Genomic DNA, 27,277 nt, shown 5'->3' with positions numbered 1-27,277 from the left:
ATCTAAGGTCATATAGAGACATTCAAGAATGGAGTAACAGATACTTGTTTTTCAGGGACTTACAATTTCGCAGAAGTATTGGATAAATAAGAATATAAATGAGTGGTTGGCTCTGTAACCAAATGAAGTATATAAAGTAGATTGAAAAGGAGAGGCACATCATAGAATGTACATCGAAGTTTTTTTTGGATCCTTTTCTATAATATTATCCTGTTCCTTCAAGGTGTACCAACCAGCCTGGTTTACATAGTGAGTTCAAGGATAGTCTAGCCCTAGGCCACAAACCAAAAAGTTATGTCTAAGTAATTTGTCAAGAATATATTATATCTGAGAAAAATTTAAGTGGAAGAATATATGTGAAGGAGACTAGGAAAATGATGTATTATTACTATCATCACTATTATTGTAGATAAAGAGAATACAATTTTTCTTTACATTTTGTCTCTGCTTTTCAGTGAAAGTGGAGAGAAATCATTCATCCAAACCAAGCCTCGACCTTTCCCACTTACTTCCCACTTCCCACCCAGCAACAGATTTCATTAGATGAAAACTATCTATGGATGTAATGGCTTTTTCTTTGATACTTGACCATTTCAGTGGTCTGAACCTAATTTGCTGTTATCTAGTAATCATCATATTATACACATGATAGTTTTGGTCTTGAGATAGTACTGGAACAATGTTTGAAATCCAGAGTTTTCTTCTCTCAGCCCCTTCCAGGGCACAGAAGTTTCTAGTTTCACTAATCTGGCGTTTAACATGATGTTTAATCTTTTTTTTCCCTTGTTTTTCTTTTTTGGTAGTATTTCATTGGTCACAGAGTTTGAACTTAGGGTTTCATGTTTACTCAGCTTGTTTGCTAGGCTAGCCCTCTACCACTTAAACCATACCACAGCTTTTTTGATTTGGTCAGCTTTTTGCTGGTCATTTTGACATGGAGCCTCACAGATTTCTCTACCCCTGTTGGCTTTGGACTACAATCCTCTGCTCTCAGCCTTGTCCATAGATCAGATTTCAGGCATGAACCACCAGCACCTACATGTTCAACAGTTTCTTAGTAAGTGTTCCATAATATCATCTGAGCCACAACTCCTCTTCTGACTTTTTAAATTTCAATTTCAATTTTATTGCAAAGGGGATGTGTACAGAGGGGTTACAGCTACATAAGACAATGAGTACATTTCTTTTTGAACAGTGTCATCCCCTTCTTCATTCACTTCTGGCATTTTGGTGGCTTAGATAAGAGTCTCATGGACTTACCTGCTCAGGCTGGCTTCAAATTGAGAGCAACAGATCTTAACCCCGTGTAGCTAGGATTACAACTGTTAGCCACCAGCACTCAGTCTCTTCTGTTGTAAGAGTGACCAGATCCAAGCCAGCCACTGGTATTAGGTTTATGTAAGATGGCAAATCAAAAGACTATATCAAATTGACTTTGGGTTTACAGAAAAAGAAGTATTGCTGAAATTTCAGATTATTGTATTTATAGTCTTTTTATGCCTCTCCAGGAAGAACAGAAAATGGAAAATGCCCACTGAGGCATTTTTACTTTTTTTCTTTCTGATTTCCCTGGCTAGAATTTCTACTACTTTACCAAGTGGATATGACAATTGAAATCCTTGTCTTTTTCTTGATATTAATGAGAAAACATCTGGTCTTTCAATGTTAGGTATGAAATGAGTGGTTGGATTTTTCATAGATACCTTAGTAAGGGTAAAGGCATGCAAAGTGTAAAGAAAAACTTTATTTTACAAGTATATCCTTAGGCTAAAGTATGTTATAGATCAGAAAATACCATGAAATATATTGAATACCTCAAATGAAAAACAGAATGGTTGTGACTATACTCTTGCATCATTGTAAATCTGAAAAACTATATCAAAACATCGTAAGTTTTGGACCATCTTATAGATTGTCTGGCTATTGTCTGTATATTCAGTTGAAGCCAAGAACTGAAAAAGAGACAGAGAAGAAACATTTCTGAGATGAGAGAAAGGCTGGCATACAATAGTCCAGCAGGTTTTGTAATGGAGGGTGTTCAATTTTATATCATTCTTCCTACTCTGCTATTTCTCTGTGGGGTTAGGGTATTTATGCATTCCATAAGTAATTTACTATCTACTATGTCCTAGGTACACTAAAAACTAAAATATACATGACTCCTACCTTTAGAAAGCTTAGTTTCATAAGAGTTCAATTATCAGTAAATATTAATTATATAAATGAATATATAACTACAAACTGATGATTTCTGTTTTTAAAGTATAGAATATTAGGAGAGTCTAATAAGAGGTTTTTCCTTATGTTGTAGGGCATAGAGGGTTCTCTGAGTAATTTAGAACTTGAAAGTTGTGACTTGAGCAATGAGGAATCAATTCAGAGAAAGGAATCTAGAAGAGCAAGAAATATCAGAAAGAAAAATAACAGCATGTTTAAAACCTTATGATAAGCAGACAGTTGGCTTGTTTATGAAAAGAGGCCAGAGCTAATGGAAAAGAATAACAGGAGATATGAAAAGAGAGTAGACACTAAAGCACTGCTACCAGGTTTATTTTCTACTGCCTTGAAACTCCTGTCCTTTAAGATCTCTCATAGCTTCTCCAGGTATCATCCCTCACTTTTTTTTACTTGAAAGTTTCACTTTGTGACTGCCCCCAGATCACTTTGAATCTTCACATACTTCTTTCATATTCTGTGGAGAAAAAATATTTGCCAAAAAACAGAAGCATGGGCTGGGAAGATGGATTAGTGCTTGTCTAGTGTGCATGAAGCCCTGGGTTCAATTCCTCAGTACTACATACACAGAAAAACCTGCAAGTTGGTGCTGTGGCTCAAGTGGTAGAGTGCTAAACTTGAGCAAAAGAAGCTCAGGGACAGTGCCCAGGCCCTGAGTTCAAGCCCCAGGACTGGCAAAAAAAAAAGACAAAAGCACATAATATTATGTTTTCTGTGCTATAAAGGAGAATGCAATGAAATAAATTTATTTTATTTTAAATCTTGATTTTATTTAAAAGTATAACCCTGTATTTCACAAGTTCTTATCACTTTAGCTGTTTATCTTCAACTACAATATACTGTTGTGATGTTGAGATCGAGGATTTCATTTATAACTATCATTTACACTTTCATTAACAAATGTAAATGCTCAGTTAAATGATCAGTTTTTGCCCTTGCATGGTTCTGTGTGTTATGGAATAAACAACCTGAGACATATGTTCTAGCTCCAACTTCTACAAAATGGTTATGCCTTAGACAATAATTTGGAATTTCTGAGCCTCAGATGCTTCTGTAGAAAAGAAAATATTTAATTCTGTGTATTAACTAGGTTATTCTTATCTAGTAATCCTTCTAAATTGTGTACCTCTTGAAGAATATTTGTCTTTTAATTGATCCATTTTTATATCTTTTTGCATAGGATTCACTTTTTAGAAAGTTTTCTTTTTTGGAATAATAAGCACAGACATCATTTAATAGATGATTACACTAACAAATATGAGTTAAAGCAGTCTGAAGAATAAATGTTTTCTGATGAAGACATGAAATTCTATTAAATGATATTTCAAACTGTGGTATGTATATCCCAGAATGGAGACCTAAAAGTATGGTAAAGAGTAAAGGAAGCCAATGAATATATATATATATAATATAATATAATATAATATAATATAATATAATATAATATAATGAAGCACACACACACACACACACACACACACACACACACACACACACACACACACACAGAGAAAGAGAGAGAGAGTGTGTGTGTGTGTCATCCTCCTGAAGAAAAATTATTAGGGACCCAGAGGCTCACTCTTGTAATTGTAGCTATTCTGGAGGCTGAGATCTGAGAATTGCAGTTGAAAGCTAGCCCTAGCAGGCTAGTCCATGAGCCTCATCTCTAATTAACCACCAAAAAGCTGAAAGTGGAGCTGGCACTGTGGCTCAACTGGTAGAATGCTAGCTTTGAACAAAGAAGCTCAAGGACCATGCCCAGGCCCTGAGTTCAATGCCAAGTACTGGCATGCACATGAATGTGTACACACACGCACACACACATATACACACAGATTTAGGGTTGGCTTTACATTAAAATGATCACAAATGCAATATTAGTACTGAACAAAGGTCATCACCCATTAAGAAAGTTTAGAGAGGGTCTGCCGTTTGAGTGGAGAGAAATATGAGACAGGGATTCCATTATTATGAAAGCCCAAGTTATCTTGTATGATATTGCTCAGGGGTTTAAAGGCTAAGTTATTCCTTGATTTAAAATAGTATAACAGATATCCTTCTGTTTTCCTGACTACCTATTATATTGTTCTTTTTAAAATTTTATTTATTTTTTTATTTTTTTATTTTTTTAAGGGGGTCCGGTCGTGGGGCCTGAACTCTGGGTCTGGGCGCTGTCCCTCAGCTCTTCAGCTCAAGGCTAGTGCTCTACCACTTGAGCCACAGCGCCACTTCCGGCTTTTTTTTTTTTGCTTATGTGGTGCTGAGGAATCGAACCCAGGGCCTCAGGCATGCAAGGCAAGCGCTCTACCACTGAGCCACCTTCCCAGTCCCTTATTTTATTTTTTTTTTGTAAAGGTGATTTACAGTGTGCTTACAGTTATATAAGTAAGGCATGGAGTACTCTTGTTGAACAATGTTATCCCTCCCTCATTTTGTCCCACTTTCCCTTCCCCCAGACTCCCCTCCCCACAAGCTGAAAGTTCATTTCCAACATAGTGTCTTGTGAGTATCACTGTTGCATTGGTTCACCTCTGTCCTTTGTCTAACCATTTTATGATTCCTCTTTCCTTCCCCAAATCAGATATACATATATACAAGACACAGGGTAACAAAATCAAAAACAATGACAACAGGCGACAAACGAAAGGAAAAAAAAAATGAAAGAAAAAAAAATAACTCCATACAGTACATTAAAAAAACCTCTCTCGTTCCCAAATATTCTTCTTATATGTATTCCACTTCTGGTGTTTACCAAACCTTTGCAAATTAAGTTTTCCTGAATTTTGATATATAATTTTTCAGCTATATAGGCAAGGTTGTATTATATAATATATGTAAATATATGAGATTATATATACATACACAAACTTTAAATTTTTTTGGTTGGTCGTGGGGCCTGAACTCTGGGCCTGGGTGCTGTCCTCTCAGCTCTTCAGCTCAAGGCTAGTGCTCTACCACTTGAACCACAGCACCACTTCTGGCCTTTTCTGCTTATGTGGTGCTGAGGAATCGAACCCAGGGCCTCATGTATGCAAGGCAAGCACATATGCATACTATATTCAAGACTTATCTCTCTTGCCTGATATGTGTTCTTTAGTAATTTACTAATCCCAGTTTGTTCATTTAATCTGTTTTATCTACTATGTGGGCAGTGGCCTGTCCAGAGCAGATAGATTAGAAATACATGAAGGTTTTATATGTAATTATATAAAAATCAGTTGTCATTAACTGAATCTCTGGGGAAAAGTTATATTTTTCACATGACTTTTCTTTTTTTAATTTTTTAAATTTTGCCCCCCCCACTCCCCCTTTTTCTATTCATTTTACTTTCTATTTTTTTTGTTGTTGTTGTTGGTTGTGGGGCTTGAACTCTGAGCCTGGGCACTGTCCCTCAGCTCTTCAGCTCAAGGCTAGTGCTCTACCACTTGAGCTACAGTGCCACTTCTGGTTTTCTGGTAGTTTATTGGAGATAAGAGTTTCATGGACTTTCCTGCCTGGGCTGGCTTTGAACCGTGATCCTCAGATCTCAGCCTCCTGAGTAGCTAGGATTACAGGCGTGAGCCACCTGTGACCGGCTTCTAATTTTTGTCTTGTTGGCATTTGTAACTGCTGATGATTTAGATTATTAAGTGAACTGTTTGGGCAAACCTGGAAAAATTATAATTTTCTGTTTTCCTATCCTCCTTTTTTATGCAGACACTTCTAACTTTTTTTTTAAAATTTCCCCCAGGAGATTTTCATATGAAAAGACACTTGAGACTATTTAATTTGTTTGAATTAAATACTAATAGAATTTCAGGAATTATTGTGGTAGGTTTTTGTTTTGATTTGCTTTTTTGTCTGTAGGTCGTGGGGCTTGAACTCTGGGCCTGGGCACTGTCTCTCAGCTCTTCAGCTCAAGGCGAGTGCTCTGCCACTTGAGCTACAACACCACTTCCGGTTTTCTGAGTGTTTATTGGAGATAGAGTCTCACAGACTTTCCTGCTGGGGCTGGCTTTGAACCTAGATCCTCAGATCGCCTCCTGAGTAGCTAGGATTACAGGCGTAAGCCACCAGTGCCTGGCTGTGGTAGGTTTTTAAACAATGTTATTTTGCTTACAAGTGCATTTGGTGCTGTTCTAGAAACATTTTCTTAGAAACCTAATCAAATTTAGATTTCTTAAAATGTGGTATTAATTTCAAATATAATGAAACATATACCTTAGGAATATAAAATCTGATGTTCAAATCAAGTAAAAGACCTGAGTTTAGTGTGAGAGCGATTTATTTAAAAGTTGACATTACTGGGGCAAGACCAGGAGAGTATAAGTATTTAATATTAATTAATATGACACACAGTACTCTCCACTTAACAGCAACTGTACTAATCAAGTCTCCTCCCCAAATCTTCCTGTGCTGGAGGGTAGAGTGGATTTTCCTTAAGATGAAAAGTTCTTGAATATCTTCTGTTACATTCTTCCTTAAAATTCACATGTGCATTATCTCTACACTACTATTATCACTAAGAAGGGAACACTACTATCATCACTAAGAAGGGATGATTTGATGAGAATTTGATAAAAGTATAATCCTATTTTATGAAAATATAAGTTAATGTGTTAAGAAACTAAGTTAGGATGAAAGAGAAGTACAAAACAGTGCAAAGCATAAACCTTATTAAAATTTTTTCTCAAGAGCCAGAAATGGGCTAATCCAGGGACCCTCATATTACTCTATAATTGGACAGTGATGTGACAAAGTAGATTGTGAATAAAATGTGAATAAGAGAACCCTATTCTAGCATCCTTGGCTTATTCAAGGGCGCACTATTGTATTTCAGTGAAGAACATGCCTGGAATTCAGCTGGCAGAACCCAAACCAAAATATGCTACCTCCCAGGCTTATATCTTGTCAATTTCACTGGCCTGCGTGCTGTCCCCAAGCTTTTTTGCTCAAGGCTAGTGCTCTACTACTTTACCCACAGCGCCACTTTCAGCATTTTCTCAATACTTTATCGGGGTTAAGAGTCTCATGGACTTTCCTGCCTGGGTTGGCTTTGAATCATGATCCTCAGATCTCAAGATCTCAGCCTCCTGAGCAGGTAGGATTATAGGTGTGAGCCACTGGCCCCCAGTCTTTTTTTTTTTTCTGTCCATCTTGATACTCAGGTACATGGCCCCAAGCCTGCTACCAAGGCAACACATTGCCCATTGTGTCCTATTCTGGACTATCTTACCTAGGATCATGGGTAGGGGTGTACCTCTAGTTGGACTTCATCATCCCTATAGTTTCTTATGACCCTTCCCTGATGATCTCCCCTCTCCCCTTGAACACCATGGTATGCTCCAGGACTATGATGTGTAGGCAGCTGGGGTCTCACTAACAGACACAGCCACCACCAGAGCAGTGTGTTAAAGATCAGGAAGAGGTAAGGGAACTGGTTCTTGAGTGGTGTGTGTGTGTGTGTGTGTGTGTGTGTGTGTGTGTGTGTGTGTGTGTGTGTGTGTGTGTGTGTGTGTGTGTGTGTGTGTGTGTGTGTGTGTGTGTGTGTGTGTGTGTGTGTGTGTGTGTGTGTATGTGTGTGATATAGTCTACTCTTTGAATTCAGGTCAGTAAGACTCTTTGGTTGGCCTTGAAGCAAAAAGAGGGTATTCTGGAACTAATTAAAGGTAACTAGAGTCCAGACAGATTCCTTCCCTAGTTTGGCTAGTGAAGTGCAATCCACACTCCTGTTAGTCTATTTCTGGGCCTTTGTTTCTCTTTTGCTTGCCCAAACTTCATTGATTTCACTAAAGAAAAGCCCACTAGTCTCAAGTATGGCATTTAAAAGATTCTAGTTCCTCTTAGAAGCCCTTGAAGTGTTTGTTCCTCAACTAGGATCAGCATGGTCAGTCACCAACGTACAGGTAAGCCCTTTTCTCCCTTGTCCATAGATCAGAGCCAAATCTAACATTGCCTCTTCTTTACTCCCCATTTCAAGGTAACACCAAGGTGCCTAAGACTTAAGAAACTATGCTGCGGAACAATCCCAGTGATTCAGAGAGTGGGACCCAGGAGCCTGAAACACCAGGACAGAGAGAGGAAGACAAAACCTGTTTAGAGGACCACTCTCCAGGTAAGTCACGAATATTACTATTACTTCTTTAGGTAGTGCTTGAGAACAGTTAGGTTAAAGGAACACACAGCCTGTGGCTTATGATCCTTTAATGGATACACAAGGCTTTTATAGCTGTGCACTTTTCCTTTCTCACCTTTCTGAAAGCTCTCTTTTGAATTTTTCTTCTCTTTGCCCCCTCCCTTTTATGCACAAGCTTCAAGACCCTGATTGTTAAGGAAAATTAGATCCAGAGAAGGAGGCCAATAAAGCATGAATTACTTGTGTTTGACAAGACTTACTTATGACCAAGTCCATTAAAAACATGAGAAATAGATAACATTCTTGTATTTTGATTTTGGAGAATGTATGAAATAATCCAAGTTACTTGTTATTGGAATTATGTTTTCTCCTATCCCAGGAGTTCTTGTTAACATAAGAATTATCATTATGGAGCCGGGCGCCCGTGGCTCATGCCTGTAATCCTAGCTACCCAGGAGGCTGAGATCTGAGGATCGCGGTTCAAAGCCAGCCCTGGCAGGAGAGACCGTGAGACTCCTATCTCCAATAAACCACCAGAAAACCGGAAGTGGCGCTGTAGCTCAAGTGGTAGAGTGCTCACCTTGAGCTGAAGAGCTGAGGGACAGCGCCCAGGCCCAGAGTTCAAGCCCCATGACCGACAAAAAAAAAAAAGAATTATCATTATGATAATTATCATTATCATTGCTCTGGGTAAAATTTTCGGATGTGTAATGTGTTTTCATGTAAACATTGGGACTTATGGTTTTTCTACATATTAGGCATTTGAAGTTTGTTTTGACAAATCCAACCTCATAGGAACTCAAATTACCAATTAGCGGGGCTGGGAAGGTGGCTCAGTGGTAGAGTGCTTGCCTTGCATGCAAGAGGCCCTGGGTTCAATTCCTCAGCACCACATAAGCAGAAAAAGCCAGAAGTGGCACTGTGGCTCAAGTGGTAGAGTGCTAGCCTTGAGCTGAAGAGCTGAGGGACAGCACCCATGCCCAGAGCTCAGGCCCCATGACTGGCAAAAAAAAAAAAAATTACCAATTAGCTAATGATCTCAGGAAATTTAATGGAACATTAATTTGCATACCTGTTCACATGTAGCTACTTTAAACTCTTAAAGACTGAAATAAGGAAGAAATATTTGGAACGATGACTCTAGTTTGGTTAAACATACATGTTTCTCTGGTGACACTTGAGGTCACTGATAATAAACTCAATTTTTAGTTCATAGTGCCTCATAAATAGCTTAGTGAAGTCAAGCACTAGTGGCTCACACCTGCAATCCTAGCTACTCAGGAGGCTGAGACATAAAGATCACAATTCAGAGCCAGCCTGGGCAGGAAAGTCCATGGAAGTCTTATCTCCAGTGAACTAGTCAGAAAAAGCCAGAAGTGGTAGAGTGCTAGCCTTGAACAAAAGAATCTCAAGGACAGAGCCCAAGCCCAGAGTTCAAGCCCCAGAACTATATATATGTACACACACACACATACATACATATGTGTGTGTGAGTTTATTAGTATTTTTTTTGTCAGTCATGGGGCTTGACCTCTGGGCCTGGGTACTGTACCCTAAGCTCTTCAGCTCAAGGCTAGCCCTCTAACACTTGAGCCACAGTGCCACTTCCAGTTTTCTGGTGGTTAATTGGAGATAAGATCTCACAGACTTTCCTCCCTGGGCTGGTATTGAACCGTTATCTTCAGATCGATGCCTCCTGAGTAGCTAGGATTGCAGGGATGAGTCATCGGTGTCTGTCTAGATAATATATTTTAATGTAGATATCTGTTGAATTAGGGTACAGAGGATATAAGTTGATGACGGTTTTGAAATTTTAACACAGAAAAGTAAGACCATCTTGGAGTGAGATGTAAGATTCTTGATATGTGACTTTTAGTGTACCTTGGTGACAACTGAAAAATATTATAGATCCACATTGAAAATGAGTTAGAAAATAGCTTACTTAATTGCATGTTTTATTGTATACACCAGATATACCACATCTTAATTATAACTACTTGATATGCTATTGTGTATTATTGTTTCTGGTAATTTGCTTAATGGACTTCAAAACTGTGGTTTCCTAATTCCAATGCTGATCTGTATCATAGTTCTTATGAATACTGAATGAAATAAAACAATAAAGTCCTCCTCATCCCAGCATCCTCACCATTCCCTGGCAATTCCTTTTCAATTTTCTGATGATCTTTTTTAATGTTTCAGTTTCCACATATGAAATAGAATATTTAATATGTGTCTTTCGGTGTCTGGCTTATTTCACTTAATGTGGTATCCTACAGTTTCATCCATATATCTGCAAATGATAATGTATGGCTGAATAATATACCATTATGCACATAAGTGCTATTCTACTTTTTATTCATCTGTTGATGGGCAGCAAGGCTGATTCTGTGTTTTACCTATTAATAGTACCACAATAAACATGGGCATGTAGCTATCTACTTTGAATGCTAACTTGTTTCCTTCAGATATATGCCCAGAAGTGGGATAACTGGATTGTATGATAATTTTGAGGAATCTCTATTCTGACTTCCACAGTAGATTACTAACTTATTTCCCCCAACATTGTATAAGGGGCCATTTTTCCATGTACTTGCTGCATTTTTTCTATAATGCTCAGTCTGACTAAAGTGAGATGGAATTTCATTGTACTCTTAATTTGCATGAGATGTGTTTATTCACATCATTTACCATTTTTGGATTGGATTACTTGTCCTTTTAGTGTTTAAATTATTTCATTTTCTGAATACCCTGGATATTAACTGTCACATCAATAGCAAAATCTTCTATCTGAAACTTGCTCTTTATTCTGTTGATTTTTTCCTTTGCTGTAAAAGAGCTTTTAATTTTGATGTGTCAAGTTCGCCTTTGCTCTTATTTACAGATCTTCTAGTGTGCCATTTAGAAAGTAATTGTTGCTGCCAATATCTGGCAGAGTCTCTCCTATGGTTTACTCAAGCACTTTGAGAGCTTAAGGTATTAAGTTCCTTTATTCATTTTGAGTTTATTGAACAGGGTAAGATATACCAGCTAAGCTTCGGCATTCTGAGTGTGGATATACGTGTTTTTCCCATCATCATTTGTCATAGAATCTGGCTTCTTTAATGTATGTTTTGGGCAACTTTGCCAAGAATCCATTGGCTATGGATATGTACTTTTATTTCTGGGTTTTCTATTCTGTTCCCTGCATCTCTCTGTCTTTTTATGCCAATGTTATGCTACGTTTGCTACTGTGGCTCTGTAATATGTCTTGAAGACAGATGATGTGATGGAATCAACTCTACTCCCTTGGCTCAAAATGTCTTGGCTATTCATGTTCTTCATGATTCCATATGAATTTTGGATTCTTTGAGCTGTTTTTCTGTATAACACATGGTTTGGCTATGTTATATTTCTGTTTTCATTCCTTTCAAGTGTTTTTTAGTTTCCTTTCTGACTTCCTCAGTGATCCTCTATTTAAAAAAAGTGTTTGATTCGGTCTCCACCTATCTATAATATTCTGAAATTTCTCCTGCTGTTGAATTCCAGTTTCATCCCATTGTAATCAAGAAAGTTACAGGATATGATTTCCATATTTTTGAGTTTATTAGTACATGTTTCATGGTCTAATATATGGACTGTTTTAGAGAAAGTTCCATGAGCTTATGAAAAGAGCATGTATTATGCAGCTGTTGGCTGGAATGTCCTGTAAATGTTTAGTACATTTTATCTCAGTTTTGTTTGATGTTGCTTTGTTGTTGTTTTTGTTTGTATAACTGAAAGAGTTTTGGTAAGTTTCGCTTAGGATGTCTTTGATCTGTGATTTTCTTACCTTTGCCTCATGAATAGCTGAGATTATAAGTATGCAGCATTATATGTGGCCTAAAGAATGGGTTTCTTTTAAAATGTCTTTCTCCAGAAGATATTTTTCAGTTTGCTATGCAATGTTTAATTTATCTCCAGATGGGCACCTTGTTGTAACTTTCCTGTAGCTTCTCTGTCTCTGATTAGGAAGTTTGGGCACAGTGTGTATATCAGACTTAGAGAGATCCACTGCCTCTGTGGATCTCACAAGAATGAGGACACTCTATTAGATTAAGCAACTTTAGTGTAGACCACTGATTGTGTACAGTACAGTCTGTACACTTACTCCTACAAAAGAAAATGGGGAGCCTTATGGGCTATGCAGGCTTCCTCAAGTACTACTGGTATTAGTTCTGTTACTTGAAATGTTCTCTAGTTCTGGCTGCTCCAGAAGTAGTGAGGACTCTGAAGCACTTATCCTCTGCTTTAGACACTTGTGAAGGTGCAGGTGCTTCATAGGGAGAGGAAGGGTAAAGAGGCAGGACTTGCAGCATCTACCATGGCACTTGCACCCAATCTCATCAACAGTGACAAGGTGCACAGTGACCTATACAGGGGACCTGTAAAGGTGCAATTGCAGGAGGAACATTCTTTTTGGCTGCAACTGGGCCAGGCTTATCAATGGCCAGGATCTTCCTCTAATTATTTTAGTTGTGGTGCTCACTGGGGATCAGACCAAGCCAAGTGAGTCAGAGCTAGAGCCAGGCAAAACTAATCTCAACCGAGGTGCTCACAGGAAAGAATGTTACTGGAATACAACCTGCACTGTGTTGTTTCTCTCTGAAACTTCTAAGGGTGTGTACCCTTCAAGGCTGTATTTGTAGGAGTGGGGGTCAGCAGAATGAGACTGAAACTGGACAAAGTTCCTCTCTGGATATTCTTTGTGTGCCTTGGATGTTGAGCTACAGACAAGCTACTGTGGTATTGTTCAAAACTTTCCAGAGTAGGGGCTGGGAAGATGGCTCAGTGGTAGAGTGCTTGCCTTGCATGCCTGAGGCCCTGGGTTCGATTCCTCAGCACCACATAAGCAAAAAAAGAAAAAAGCCGGAAGTGGTGCTGTGGCTCAAGTGGTAGAGCGCTAGCCTTGAGCTGAAGAGCTGAGGGACAGCGCCCAGGCCCAGAGTTCAGGCTCCACGACCGGACCCCAAAAAAAAAAAACTTTCCAGAGTACACCATGGAGGTGGGGAAGGAATGAAAACAGTTAATTTCTCCACCTTGTTAGCAAACCTTTGAACTGCTGACACAAGTGACATCTGCTCTACAACCAGCATAAAACCACACTTGACTGAGTATACACCCAGTCTCAGAGGGCAGGCTTCTTGATTCCTTGGTTCCTGAGGATGTTATCCTTGCCCAATTCCCTTTGTATTTCAGCAACCATTCCCCCCTATATAGCCCTGTCAGTATGTTTGTGTCAGCATCAGGCCACCAAGCCAAGTTTGATTCATGAAGCTGCCAAAAACTGAGCTATTTTAGAATACTTGCAGGGTTCCAGAGGTGGGGATATTGGAGAGGGAGGGGGAGGTGACACTTAAAGCAGTGCAAATTTAGACACTAGGTTACAGGGAATCTCCCTAAGGGTTTTCAGGAGATGAAGCAAGTTCTTTTGCAAAGTCTAAATTACTGTCCAAACATTAGGCTTCTTTTCTATTTAGGCTGTAAGCCTATACGAGCTACAATAGCTAGGAGTGCCCAAATGTGTGCTGACAGCATTGTTTGGGACTCTCTCTCACCTTTACCTCTACGGATGGAATACTCTACAACCCCCAGCTGTGGAAACAGGTATAAGTGATAGAATATTTTGTTTTTCTAGCTATGTTCCAGTCCCAGATGTCTGGATTTTACAAACTTTTGACTATTATCCTATTGAACTCCAATTTCTCATGCTGTGTTACAAATTCTCAAGTTCTCTTTTGGTTTAGATAGGCCAAAGACAAAGTACCAGGGATGATGATCATGCTTTTATTTATAGGCACTCCTGTTCATAAACGCATCCGCTGCACAGCACACTGTTTATAGGCTTAAATTATTTCCATCAGCACAACTTTAGCCCCTTGTCTCCTAGTTGCATCTCCTCATTGTACCCTCTTGTTTAGTGGCAGTACACTGTGCAACAGTTCATTCTCTCTCTAGACAAAAGTGGCGCATGGCCAAAGGTGGCCACACATAGTCTCACATGCACACTCAGTTTCAAAGTTATATGTGGGGTTACTTTAGGTAGCTTATATATTCATGACTTGAGGTTTCCTGGATATGCTCAGCCAGTTGAATCACAGTCCTTGGGAATTGCAGGCCTGAAACTCTCTGAGATTATAATGAAAGAAGTCTAACTTACTCCATTTGCTTCTTCACATGAAGTCACTTCAGCAGGCAGTTATACACCTGCTATTTTAGTTCTTTTTGGAGGAACATGTAAGTGCTAAGTCTGCACTCCAACCATCTTGACTCTCCCTCTTATCTACTGTTCTGTTATTTCAAGTGAAAGATTTTGACATAAATCTCACCTTCTGCTTTTTATAAGCTGTCTTCTCCACATGCCTGAGTTCTCTTAGTTTCCAGTGTTATTGAAGGATAAGGAGTTCAGAAAATCTGAAATACTGAAAGGCTGAGTGACTGTAAGATTCACTTGATGAATCAAGATTAGAAGGCCCTTACTAGCTGAATAAATCTCTGAATTAAATAGAAATTCTTTTGTGAATTCACTTTTGATGACAGCTATGCACTTCTACAGCGCTAACCTGAAATCTTTTCTGTTAAAGATCTGACACAGACAGCTATTGACCATTCCAAGCTGAGTACTGCTCTTGATATCATAGTAAAGGAAGATCTCTACATGGAAAAGAATGCTTTAACTGCAGACAGGTACAAACTTCTATTTTTTTCTACTTCCTCTTCCTTGCATAGGAATATAGCTCAGATGATTTTTGATCATTTTAAATTTGATATTTTGAGTCTTAGTCTTAAATAGTACCATCAAATAAAAAACCAGAGTAACCAGTGTAGTTATTCATTTAAAAGTATTGAAGTATCCGGGCGCTGGTGGCTCAAATATGTAACCCTAGCTACTCAGGAGGCTGAGAGCTGAGGATCCTGGCTCAAAGCCAGCCCAGGCAGGAAAGTCCATGAGAATTTGGTCTCTAATTAACCACCAGAAAACCGGAAGTGGCACTGTGGCTCAAGTAGTAGAGAGCTAGCCTTCAGCCGAAGAGCTGAGGGACAGTGCCAGGCCCAGAGTTAAACACCCATGACCAATGCAAAAAAAAGCATTGAAATATCAAATTACATTTAAATGTGAAACAAACCAATGTCATATTGTTGAAATGTTCATTTCAGCTAATAATGAAAGATAGTGTGAATTTCACATCTTTTCAGCTTCTTATGATTTTCTACAGATTAAATAGGTATTAATAAACAGCTTACTTTTCTAATAGTAATATTGACAATTCTTCATGGAATAAAGTATTTCAGGAACATTTTTACTTCATAATTGGCTTAATAAAAATTTGGCTTAATTTTGATTCCTCTTAATTATCTTGATACTGTAATACATATGTAAGAGCCACTCAGCAAGTATGATTTGATGCTGCTATTGGAGTTGTAATCATTATATGGGTAAATTTTCAGACACCATGAATGAGTGTGCATTTTTTCCACTTTAGGGACTGTATTAGTAAAGTACCTTACTCTTCCAGAGGTTCTCTTACTTCTCACAGATATTAGATTTGCCCTGCCTATTACCAACAATGATCGTGCTAAGTCCAACTCCCCTGAAGGAAGACTTCAACAAACATGGATGTCTAGCATCCTTTTTACTTCAGTCATATACATGGAGTCCAAGTTAGATTTATTTTCCTGCTGGCAGGGGTGTATAGAAAAGTCAGACTTGGAGAGTGAAGGATTATTAAAGTTCCTGGTGGTAATTAGAGGTGGGTAAAGCAAATGGGAAATAATGTTATCTAGAGTTTTTAAATTTTACTTTTTATTATAATATTTTTTGTCATGCACACTAATAAAAAAGGTTGAAGTAGAGTTTGGAGTTATTCTTTTGTTTTTCTGTTTTTGTTGGTCATGGGGCTTGAACTCAGGATCTGGGCACTGTCCCTAAGTGCTACTATTTTTTATATGAAAAATTAGAATGTTATTTTTGGTACATTTTTATTGTAAAAATACTGTACAGAGGGGTTACAGTTACCTGAGCAGGGTAATGAGTACATTTCCTATCGAGTATTGTTGCCTCCTCCTTTGTTTTTCCCCTTCCATTCCTTCCCTTTTATCTCCACAACTACCTTCCTCACCCCCCCACAAAGTTGTAAAGTTCGTTTTCAATATAGTGTCTTGTACATCTCATTGTTACAGTGGGTCAACCTGTATCCTTATTTAAGCATTTAGTTTTTTCCCTTCCCCTCCCTAAATTAGAGCAATGTATATACAAGATGCAGGGCACCGACATAAAATACAGTGAAAACAGGGGTTATACCATGGGGTATACAAAGAAACAAAAAAATCACATGGTACATTATAAATATGTTAGAAACAATAGTATGAAAGAAAAAAAATATTTGTGTCCCTATCCTGGGGTTCATTTTGCTTAATATTATCTTATATGGTAATATGTACATAGCTTTTGACCTTTTCTACTTGTTCTACACATGTACCACTTATTGCAAATAAGTGAAACCATGGGACTTATGTTTCTTTGGGCCTGGCTTACTTCACTTAATATAATTTTTCCAACTTTTTCCAGTTTCTGACAAATGGGGCAATGTCATTCTTTCTGGTGGAGGCATAGAATTCCAGAGAGAGAGAGACAGACAGAGAGAGAGAGAGAGAGAAAGAGAGAGAGAGAGAGAATACCACATTTTCTTGATGCACTCATTTACTGAGGGGCATCGGGGTTGGTTCCATATCTTCGCTATGATAAATAATGCTGAGATAAACATAGTTGGGCTGGTAGCCTTAATATGGTCTTGCTTGTGATCATTCAGGAAAATGCCCCAAAGTGGGATTGCTGGGTCATAGAGGAGCTCTATGTGGAATCTTTTGAGGAACCTCCATACTACTTTCCAAAGTGGTTGAACAAGTTTGCACTACCACCAACAATGCAGTGAGGTTCCTTTCTGTCCACATCCCCTTCAGCATCTGTTGTTTTTAGAATTCTTGATTATAGCCATTCTAACTGGGGTGAGGTAGTATCTCAATGTTGTTTTGATTTGTATTTCTTTTATGGCTAGAGAGGTTGAACATTTCTTCATGTGTCTATTGGCCATCCTTCTTTCCTCTTCAGAGAAGTTTCTCTTTAAGTCTTTAGCCCACTTATTTATTGGGCAGTTGTTTCTTTGAGGATTTGTTGTTGGGAGATTTAATTTTTTGAGTTCCAAGTATATTTTAGATATGAGACCCTTGTTTGTTGTATGGCTATGGAAGATCTTCTCCCAATCTGTGAACTTTCTATTGATCTTGCTAGCTATGTCCTTTGCTATGCAGAAGCTCTGCAACTTCATGCAATCCCATTTGTCCAACCTTTCTTTGATTAGTTGTGTTTCTGGGTCTCTACTAAGAAAATTTCAGCCTGAGCCAAGGAGACCTAGGGTTTCTCGTATTCCGTCCTATAATGTTTTCAGGGAGTCTTCTTTGTCTCCAAGGTCTTTGATCCATTTGGAGTTGATTCTGGTGCAGGGTGATATATAAGGATCTAGCTTCAGTTTTCTACAAGTGATTAACCAATTTTGCCAGCACCATTTACTGAAGAGGCTGTCTTTCTTCCATTCTATTTTTTTAGCTCCCTTATCAAAGATTAGGTGGCTATAGGTTTGTGGGTTCATTTCTGGGATTTCAATTCTATTCCATTGGTCCTGTGGTTTCTTGTGCCAGTGCCAAGCTGTTTTGTTTGTAGTAGAGTTTGAAATTTGGTATTGATATTCCTCCAGAAGTGTTCTTTCTGTTAAGGTTCATTTTTGCAATTCGGGGTCTTTTATTGTTTCATATGAATTTTTGGATTGCCTCTCTTATTTCCTTGAAGAATGAGGTTGGAATATTAATAGGTATCGCATTGAATTTGTAGATAGCCTTGGGAAGTATTGCCATTTTCACGATGTTGATCCTTCCAATCCAGGAGCATGGGAGATTTTTCCACTTTCTAAGTTCTGCTTTGATTTCCTTTTTCAAGTTTTCATTGTAGAGGTCCTTCACTTCTTTAGTTAAGTTAACTCCTAGGAATTTTTTTTTTGTGGGGCTATTACAAAAGGAGTTGTTTTCCTGATTTCTGCTGGAGTGCTACCATTTTGAGCCACAGCGCCACTTCCACTTTTCTGTTGATTAATTGAAGGTAAGTGTCACACAGTCTTTACTGCCTGGGCTCGCTTTGAACTGTGATCCTCAGATCTCAGCCTCTTGAGTAACTAAGATTACAGGCATGAGCCATTGGTGCCCAGCTAGGGGTTTTCTTTATATATTATTAACTAATTTTGCATTTGGGTTTATAAAATGATATTATTTATAGGTTTCTAAGGGAAATCTCATTGTCACCCATCCATTTTCCAGTTACTTTTTTTTTTTTTTTTGTCGGTCGTGGGGCTTGAACTCTGGCTGTCCCTCAGCTCTTCAGCTCAAGTCGAGTGCTCTACCACTTGAGCTACAGCGCCACTTCCGGTTTTCTGGTGGTTTATTGGAGATAGGAGTCTCACGGTCTTTCCTGCCGGGCTGGCTTTGAACAGCGATCCTGAGATCTCAGCCTCCTGGGTAGCTAGGATTACAGGCGTGAGCCACCAGCGCCCAGCTTCCAGTTACTTTCTGAATACTTGTGAGGTAAAAGTAGAATATTGAGTATTGAGAACATATGTGTTAGCTGTCTGTCTACCATGAAGAAATTTCTGTAGGATAGACAAACAGCTATTGTACAGAGGGATATGTTTTCTAATATCCAATGTCTGGATTTATATGTTAGTGCTTAGCTGCTTGGGGAAGATCAGTATTGTCTTTCCTGAGAAGCTAACTTTTGAGTTGAATATTGGAATATGAATATGGACTTTTTAGGTAGTAAAGGAAGAAAGGGTATATCTCTTTAGAGTCACATATTCACATATTCACTATAAGCAGATTGTTATTGTTGGAGTACTTGGTGTTAAAAATAGAAGTAGGTAATATAGCATAGTAGAAAAATAAGATCCCGAAGGGTCATAAAGATCCTATGTCCTGCTGGTGTTAGACTTCCTGAAGAACTTTAATTGAGAATGATAGCATCATGAGATTTGCTTCTTAAGAGAATCAATTATTTTATCAAGGATATGTGGCATTGTGGGAAGTGAGACTATGTGAGTCAGTTTGGACACTTAATAGATGAATGCAGTAATCCAGGTAGAGATGATGGTAGGTAGGGTGGATTCTAGACATAGTTAGGAAACAGGGATTTGCTTACCAAATAAATATGAAGGATGATGCGAAAGGAATTAAGTGTTCTAGTACATTCCAGATAGTTAAAAGTTGATGGCCCATTTTGAGTTAGATTGATATATGAAGGAAAAAACTTGGACATGTCTTCATTTACTTTGGTATTTTTACAGTTTTTAAAGAAAACAATGCTGTATATCTGAAAAGTATGCTCTTAAAGAACAAAGCCAACCTCTCTAGCATGCAAGACCAAGTATAAATGAGGGACCAGTTTGAAGGGGGCTGATAAGTTCCACCATTTTGGTTGTGCTGAATATGAAATGTCTGATAGACCTTGTATGATATCAGCAGGGAAAATCCTTACTCATAGACCATGCCTGAAGAAAAAGAGATGACCTACTTCAAAAGTTTAAGTATGTGGAATTGGAAACTAAATCATACATTTAGGCTAGGGTACCATGACCAGAATTCAGGGTTTCAACCTGTGCTTCATGTTTTTTTTGTTTGTTTGTTTGTTTTGTATGGAGAAAGCTCTGGAATCATAGGTGCTGTTATGAGTGGATTTGACCAATTTTTTTTTAAATTTTTATTGTGAAAATACTGTACAGAGGGGGTAGATAATGAGTACATTTCTTAACAAGCATTGTAGCCTCCTCCTTTGTTGACCAATGTTTTTTCATCAGATTAAGTACTGTTTGAGAGACAACTATCCTGTTTGAATTCTATAAGTAAAACACAATTTTCTGACAGGTGCTGATGGCTCACGCCTGTAATCCTAGCTACTCAGGAGGCTGAGATCTGAGGGTTGCAGTTCAAAGCCAACTGGGGCAGGAAACTCTGTGAGACTATCTGCAATTAACCACCAGAAAACTGCAAGTGGCTCTGTGGTTCAACTGGTAGAGCACTAGCCTTGAGCTCAAGAGCTCAAGGACAGCACCCAGGCCCAGAGTTCAAGCCCCATGACCAACTAACAAAAGCAATTTTCTTATTTGCTTTCTTGTTAGTCACGACAGCAGGTTTGTGGAGAGAATGTACAATGCTTATTGGGACCATCTGAAAGAACAATTATCAAGTACTCCTCCAGATTTCACCTGTGCTCTTGAACTAATAAAAAATGTCAAGGAGGTGAGTAATCCTACATTTGTTGATATGCAGTACCTAGACCCTTGAGTTTTCAGTGGATACTAGTGTCCTAAGTAGCACACTTTCTGAACATAGGTAATATGGAGAGGATTCATATTATTCGTAATATATAGCTTGAGAGTTAGGCTATTGCTGTGAAAGGACAATAAATGTCAATCAAGCAAATTTTCACTGGATTGTCACTATGTTTTACATACTCTAGGAGCATAGAAGTAAATTTTTGAGTCAAACAGCTATTTCCTGCACTTCTTTTTATATCACACTCTTATTTTTATTTATATCATTCCTGTTTCTTGAAAATTATAACTACATCTATAAATGATCCCAAAGTAAGCTTCAATTGTAATTGTCCTCAAAATAGAAAACATAATTCTCTAAGAAATTTAAAGATCTGCTTTCCTTACCTCTAAAAGACATGGTCTAGGATGACTCTAACCTAAGAGAATTGTTCATTGAAGAGATTCTAAAGAGAAATTGGCTCCTTTCATGTCCTTTGCTGTTCAGATCTTGCTGTCGCTCCTATTACCACACCAGAATCGTCTGAGAAATGAGATTGAAGAATCTCTGGACCTGAGTGTCTTTGAGCAGGAGACAGAACAAGGAGCTCTAGATGTTCTTCATCTCTCTACCTACATTCTCAAATTGATGAGCCTATTGTGTGCTCCAGTACGAGACGAAGCAGTGAAGAAACTAGAGAGTATAAAAGATCCAGCGGAATTACTGAGGTGAGAATGTAGACAAGCTATTTTTGGGGCTGGGAATGTGGCTCAGTGTTAGAGTGCTTGCCTCACATGCACAAGGCCCTGGGTTCGATTCCTCAGTACCACCTACACAGAAAAATCCAGAAGTGGCTCTGTGGCTCAAGTGGTAGAGTGATAGCTTTGAGCAAAAGAAACTCAGGGACAGTGCCCAGGCTCTGAGTTCAAGTCCCAGGACTGGCAAAAAAATGAATGAAAAGAAAGAAGTTTCAGGAAGTGGGACTGTGGCTCAAGTGGTAGAGTGCTGGCCTTGAGCTGAAGAGCTGTGGAACAGCACCCAAGTCCAAAGTTCAAACCCCACGACCAGAAAAAAAAAGTCAAGACAAGCTATTTTTGTCCATTTTGTTGCTAATAATGTAATTCCACAGACTGGATACCTTAGGGGGAAAAAAAGGTTTTTTTGAACCCCATTCTGGAGGTTCAGTGTCAAGGATCTCCAGACAGTCATGGCTTTCTTGTTGGCAGAAACCCAATGTGATGCAGGACACCATATGGTGAGAGACACGAGACAGCTAAGTGTGTGCCACAGTCTCTTGCTTTTTCTGATAGTCAGTCATAGGAGCTCCACCTTGATGGTTTTACATAACCTTAATCACCTTCAAGGGCCTCACCTATAAAAGCGTAGTTGGATAAAGTTTCCTCCTCCTAATATCTAACTTCAACATGGATATTTCATGGGGCAAACGGTATTTAAACGTTAGTATGCTCTCCTAAAGATGCCTTTTTACTATGTGGCCTAAACCGTTCCCATGTCCCTCACTTCCAAACACTGACAAACTGATGATTAAGTTTTTAACACATGCTTTGAGGGGGCACATTCAAATAATATCAAATTGTAAATTGAAGTAGATCTATTTTTTTTGTGTGCTAGTACCATGACTTGAACACAGGGCCTTGGGTTCTGGTTTGCTTGCTAATTGCTGGCCCTCTGCTACTTGTGCCTTGATTCCTATCTAGCTTTTTGCTGGTTATTTTAGGGATGACCTTTCTTGGGTTTTTCTTCTTAGGCTAGCTTTGAACCTTGGTCTTCCAATTTCAACTTTCTGATTAACTAGTTTTGGAGATATGAGCCACTGGTATACAGCAGATCTGTTAGTTTAAAGGCCCTTTCTAACTCTAAAATAAATTCAATCTTATGATTCTTTCTTGAATTGTACTGTTCCGTGTTAGATTTTTTATTACATATTCTGTTTTTGTGACAGGGGAATCTTTCGTGTTTTGAGTCTGATGAAAATGGACATGGTGAATGATACTGTCAAGTATCTTCAACCCTACAGGCAGGAACATTCTATCCAACATGAACGAGCTAAATTCCAAAAACTTCTTGAAAAACAGCCAGGTAGGTTTAAAATGTAAGAGCAATAGGGGGGGAAAATTTTTATCTTGGATCTACTTTTTTATAGTGATTTCCTATTTTTTAATAGGAAGTTTCCTAGTAGGTCAGGGATAGGGAGAAGTATTTCTCTAAAGACAAAGAACCCTTAAAAAGTACTTATTTATTTACATATCTCCATGTCTTAGCCTTCCGTTGTTGGAGTTTAAGATACGTGTCCCCTGTTCTGTCACAGATTCCCTCATATGCACCAAAATGTGGCTAACTGATGCAGCCAGAGATCTCACTACACCATTTCCTAGTTCTGAAATTCCTCGTTCCTCTACCAGCACAACATGGTCATTTTCTGATCAAGAGGTGGAGAACTCAGAGCCTCCTAGTCTTACAATGGTGCTATACCAAGCCTACTTGAACCTCCTTCTCAAGGATTATGGAAATGAAGAATACCCAGAGGTAGGAATATGTGTCAGGCTATAGCCTTGTTTTGTTGTTGTTTTCAAAGCCTTCATTGGAACTCTCCCTTCCTGAAAGCCCATTCTTTTCTGCCTCCTCAGACTCTCCTAATGGACAGAATTCGTCTTCAGAAGATGAATTCCAAATTGAAGCATTTAACTATCCTGGCCTCAGTTTTGCTAGTGGCTAGAAGTTTCTCTGGAAGTGTTTTATTCAGATCACCTGAATTTGTGGAAAAACTGAGATGTGTCACCAAGGCTCTGACACAGGAATTTAATTCCAAGTATGTTGCATAGTTCTCTCTTAGAATAGAAAAACAATGTGGTATTTGTGATATATGCAAGCAATACATTACCCTTAGTCTTTATTGAGGCCCACATGAAGGCTTTCAAGAACCAGCCCCAAAGACTGTATTTCCAATAAGTTGTATTGAGGTTTAGGGCAGAATAAAATAAAACTTTTCCTAAGAGAAAATTATGAAGGTTAGATTGCTATAAATATTCATTCATTTTTTTCAAAGAATGAATCATTATATAATTCATTGAGCAATGGTGGATTTGTGTTATGCATATCCAGAAATTGATCACTTAATTGTATTGATTATTTACTACATTCAAGGATAGCATTCTAAGGTAAAAAAGAATTAGAAGTTCAAGTTTCTTAAGGTATTTACAGTTTAACTGTAAAACAGAAAAATACTATCAAATATTTAAGGTTTTTAAAGTTTACAAGCACTAAAGATATTGAGTGGATCCAAGGATGGACCTAAACATTTTCCAATTCTTATTTCCTTTGAATCTTATTTCATATGGTGATATGTTTATGAATTACTTGGCACATTGAAGGTAACAATCAAAATATTTTGCATGCCCACTGGCTTGTGCTATGTGTTGGTGATGGGAAACTGGAACTGTCCCTTGAGTGGACCTAACTTCTGGTATGAAGTCTTCTGCACTTTACTCCTATATCAGAAACACTCTGTACTTTGTTCTCTGTACTTCACTATCTAGGCCTGAAGAGACTATGTTGAGAGTGAGTGAACAAGTACCTCAGGAGATTTATCAAGGCCTTAAAGACAAGGGCCTCACTGCTCTGAGCAGTGAAAACAAGGCATCACTTGTAAGCCAACTCCAGAATATTGCCAAGAAAGAAAACTGCATTCGTATCATCATTGGTAAGAATCACCAAAACAGTGGTAGGGAAAAGCAATGACCATTTGTGGGGTTGGCAGATAGACTCCGCTATAGCAGTGAATTACTAAATAATTTATAAATATATACATATTATTTTGGAAGTATTTTAGCTTTAGTTAATTCATATATGTTTTACAGGCCTTGAAATAAATCTTTCTTAGATGTGAGTTACTGTCCCATCAACCCTACTAAGACATTCATGTTCATTCTGTAACTACAGTTCAAGATCTATGTTGGAAAGTCCATTCTGGATTCCATTCTTTAAACTACTCTTTTCAATGGTACTGATGCAATGTTAAGCTACAAAATTTGTTCCATCATAGCATGGAAATAGTTCATTTGGCTAGCTTGCTTGTAACTTTAACATCTTATAATCTAGTTTGTTTATATGGGTCAGAACTTAGTGTAGTGTCTCTAACATGTGCCCATAGAATTCCAGGTACAGTGTCAATGATCTTTTTATTGGTTCAGGTGTCCATCATTCATAGATATGTAATCTTATAAGCAGCCAAAATTTACTAGCTCTGCATTGTTTTCATTTATTTATTTATACTGTGGTGCTAAGGATTTCATTCAGAACCTTAGAAATACCAGGCAAGTGCTTTGCCATTGAGCCACACTTGTAGCCCTAGTTCACCATCTTTTGATAATGCATTATCTTTGGAAGAATGATAGCATTCCTTCTTCCAAAATAGAGCACAACAAAAATCTCATTTGTACAATTTATACAAATGAGTGGGTAAGCCACTGAAAACTCGATTAACTTAAAAGCTTTGGTGAGTAAAGTGTATGCTATAATTTCTTCTGAAATCTCTTTATTCCTTTTTGTGTTTTTCCTTGTTGACAGAACAGCGGATTCGCTTGTTTTTCAAATGTTGTTTAATTCGTGGCATGCGAGAGTCCCTTTTAGACTTCCCTGGAGGCCTTCTATTCATTGAAGGGGAGTTGGCAGAACTGGGCTGGAAGTTTGTTAGCCTGATACATTACAATCAGCATGTCTTCAGCCCATACTATGCTGAGATCATGAAAGATATCATTTCTCCAGCTCAGCCAAATAAAGCAGAAGTGGAACCTGTCTAATAGTTCTGGCCCCCATCATAGCACCAGGAACCCAGAAGATCGGGCTCAGCATATTCCTGGGATTATACTACCTGTGGCCACCAATTCAGGCATCCTTCTTCCTCATTACAGCCAGGACATAGCTGTAGGCATCAAGCATAAAAACACCAAGTGACCCAACCCCCTTTCACTAATAAATTGTGAGCTGCAAGAAAACCTCAGTTCCATCTGTTTTATAGCTGAAACCGGGGTATATACACTCAATCTCTGCCTAGTTGAAAAATGTATAGGTCCTCAGTTTTTCTTTCACCACCTGACCAGATTAAGTGGGCATCAGCAGCTACCTTATTATTTTCCCCAATGGAAAATTATTTCCTTGAGGGGTATGAAAACACTGTAAGTATAGGAGCTTCTGAAGCCAGAAATTAACTGTTATAAATTGAGAGAAAACATAGAACCTCATATCCAGGACTAAAGATTGTAGCATTTTATCCTATCGTTCTTGGGCAAAGTGAAATAAACAAACAGTAATAATATGGGAAATTGGGGGAAATGAGATTTGTATTTGGATTGATTTAGATGAATACAGGAAACTATAATCTCACTTTTTTCAATGATAATTTTATAATTTTTATTTTTACCTTTAAGTAGTTGTACAAAGGACTTGCCATTCAACAAAGTAGTATATTAATACAATGAATCAATCTGTGTCACCCTTTCCATCATTCTCCTCTATCCATCCCTACCCTCAATTTTCTTAATTTTGTAGAATATGCATTGAATTTTTTTTGGGGGGGGGGTCCGGTCGTGGGGCCTGAACTCTGGGCCTGGGCGCTGTCCCTCAGCTCTTCAGCTCAAGGCTAGTGCTCTACCACTTGAGCCATAGCACCACTTCCGGCTTTTTTCTTTTTGCTTATGTGGTGCTGAGGAATCGAACCGAGGGTCTCAGGCATGCAAGGCAAGCGCTCTACCACTGAGCCACCTTTCCAGCCCCGCATTGAATTTTTTTAAAATGTTTTCCATATACACACTTCTTCTTTTTATTTGTGTATCCTCCTCTCCTGGATCCCACCACCCATACACTTTTTTGAGATATCCTCAGTGAAACATATCCTTACCATTTCACGGAGGAACTAAATATAACATTTTGCTTTATAAAAGCTAAAAGACAGCCAGTACTCAGAAGGATGGAATATGAGGATCAAGGTTTGAAGTCAGCCTGGACAGGAAAGTCTTTAAGACTCTTATCTCCAACTAACCGCCAAAAAGCCAAAAGTGGAGCACTGGCTCAAGTGATAAGAATGCTGGCCATGGGCAAAAAATGTTCAGAAACTGGGCCCATACCCTGAGTTCAAGCCCCAGGACCTGCACCCACATACACACACAAATGCACGCACGCATGCGTGGACAAAACCTAAGAGATGATTTGTGTTTATTAGTATAAGATTTTCCTAGAGAGTAGATTCCACATGGGTGATACAACTAGTTGAACAGACTGATAGTCTTATTGAGATGGAAGTTTAGTATATCTCTATGAGGTACCTTATGTTGATTCAGTATATGTATACAGTGTGTAATAATCAAATTAAAGAAGTAAGCATTTCTATCTTTTCAAACATTATTTTGTGTTGGGAATGGTATATTCTAGTCATTTGGGGATATAGCATTTTCAACCAATAATTACTCTACTGTACTAAAGAAGAACCAAAAGTAATTCATTCTGTGTCCTGGAGCCCCTTGGTGAACTTTTTCCCCATTG

General features: G+C 38.4%; 1 protein-coding gene across 2 annotated transcripts; it reads left to right on the top strand.

The window, feature by feature from the left end:
• The first annotated feature begins 7,570 nt into the window (after window positions 1-7,570).
• On the top strand, window positions 7,571-25,696 carry Tcp11x2 (t-complex 11 family, X-linked 2). Of its 2 annotated transcripts, none has more exons than XM_070039015.1 (10): window positions 7,571-7,642; window positions 8,195-8,329; window positions 14,953-15,055; window positions 20,584-20,704; window positions 21,227-21,447; window positions 22,683-22,819; window positions 23,049-23,266; window positions 23,368-23,549; window positions 24,277-24,440; window positions 25,307-25,696. In XM_070039015.1, the coding sequence occupies exons 2-10, from the start codon at window positions 8,227-8,229 to the stop codon at window positions 25,537-25,539; spliced, it is 1,482 nt and encodes a 493-aa protein (XP_069895116.1). In that variant the 5' UTR covers window positions 7,571-7,642; window positions 8,195-8,226; the 3' UTR covers window positions 25,540-25,696. The 2 variants fall into 2 exon arrangements, with proteins under 2 accessions (XP_069895116.1, XP_069895118.1); XM_070039017.1 differs by lacking the exon at window positions 7,571-7,642 and adding an exon at window positions 7,833-7,883.
• Window positions 25,697-27,277: the final 1,581 nt, after the last annotated feature.

This window comes from Dipodomys merriami, unplaced genomic scaffold (genome assembly GCF_024711535.1).
Source record: "Dipodomys merriami isolate MVZ:Mamm:240054 unplaced genomic scaffold, mDipMer1.0.p SCAF_3, whole genome shotgun sequence".
Taxonomy (NCBI): Eukaryota; Metazoa; Chordata; class Mammalia; order Rodentia; family Heteromyidae; genus Dipodomys; species Dipodomys merriami.
The sequence above is the reverse complement of the archived record's forward strand: the minus strand, read 5'-3'. Positions and strand labels throughout refer to the sequence as shown.

What these genes read in the sequence shown, in the direction of transcription:
- Tcp11x2 (XM_070039015.1), top strand. Translation starts at nt 8,227, where the DNA reads ATGCTGCGGAACAATCCCAGTGATTCAGAGAGTGGGACCCAGGAGCCT. An exon ending in TAATAAAAAATGTCAAGGAG is followed by an intron (nt 20,705 to 21,226) that starts GTGAGTAATCCT and finishes TTTGCTGTTCAG; the next exon opens with ATCTTGCTGTCGCTCCTATT. An exon ending in ACACAGGAATTTAATTCCAA is followed by an intron (nt 23,550 to 24,276) that starts GTATGTTGCATA and finishes TTCACTATCTAG; the next exon opens with GCCTGAAGAGACTATGTTGA.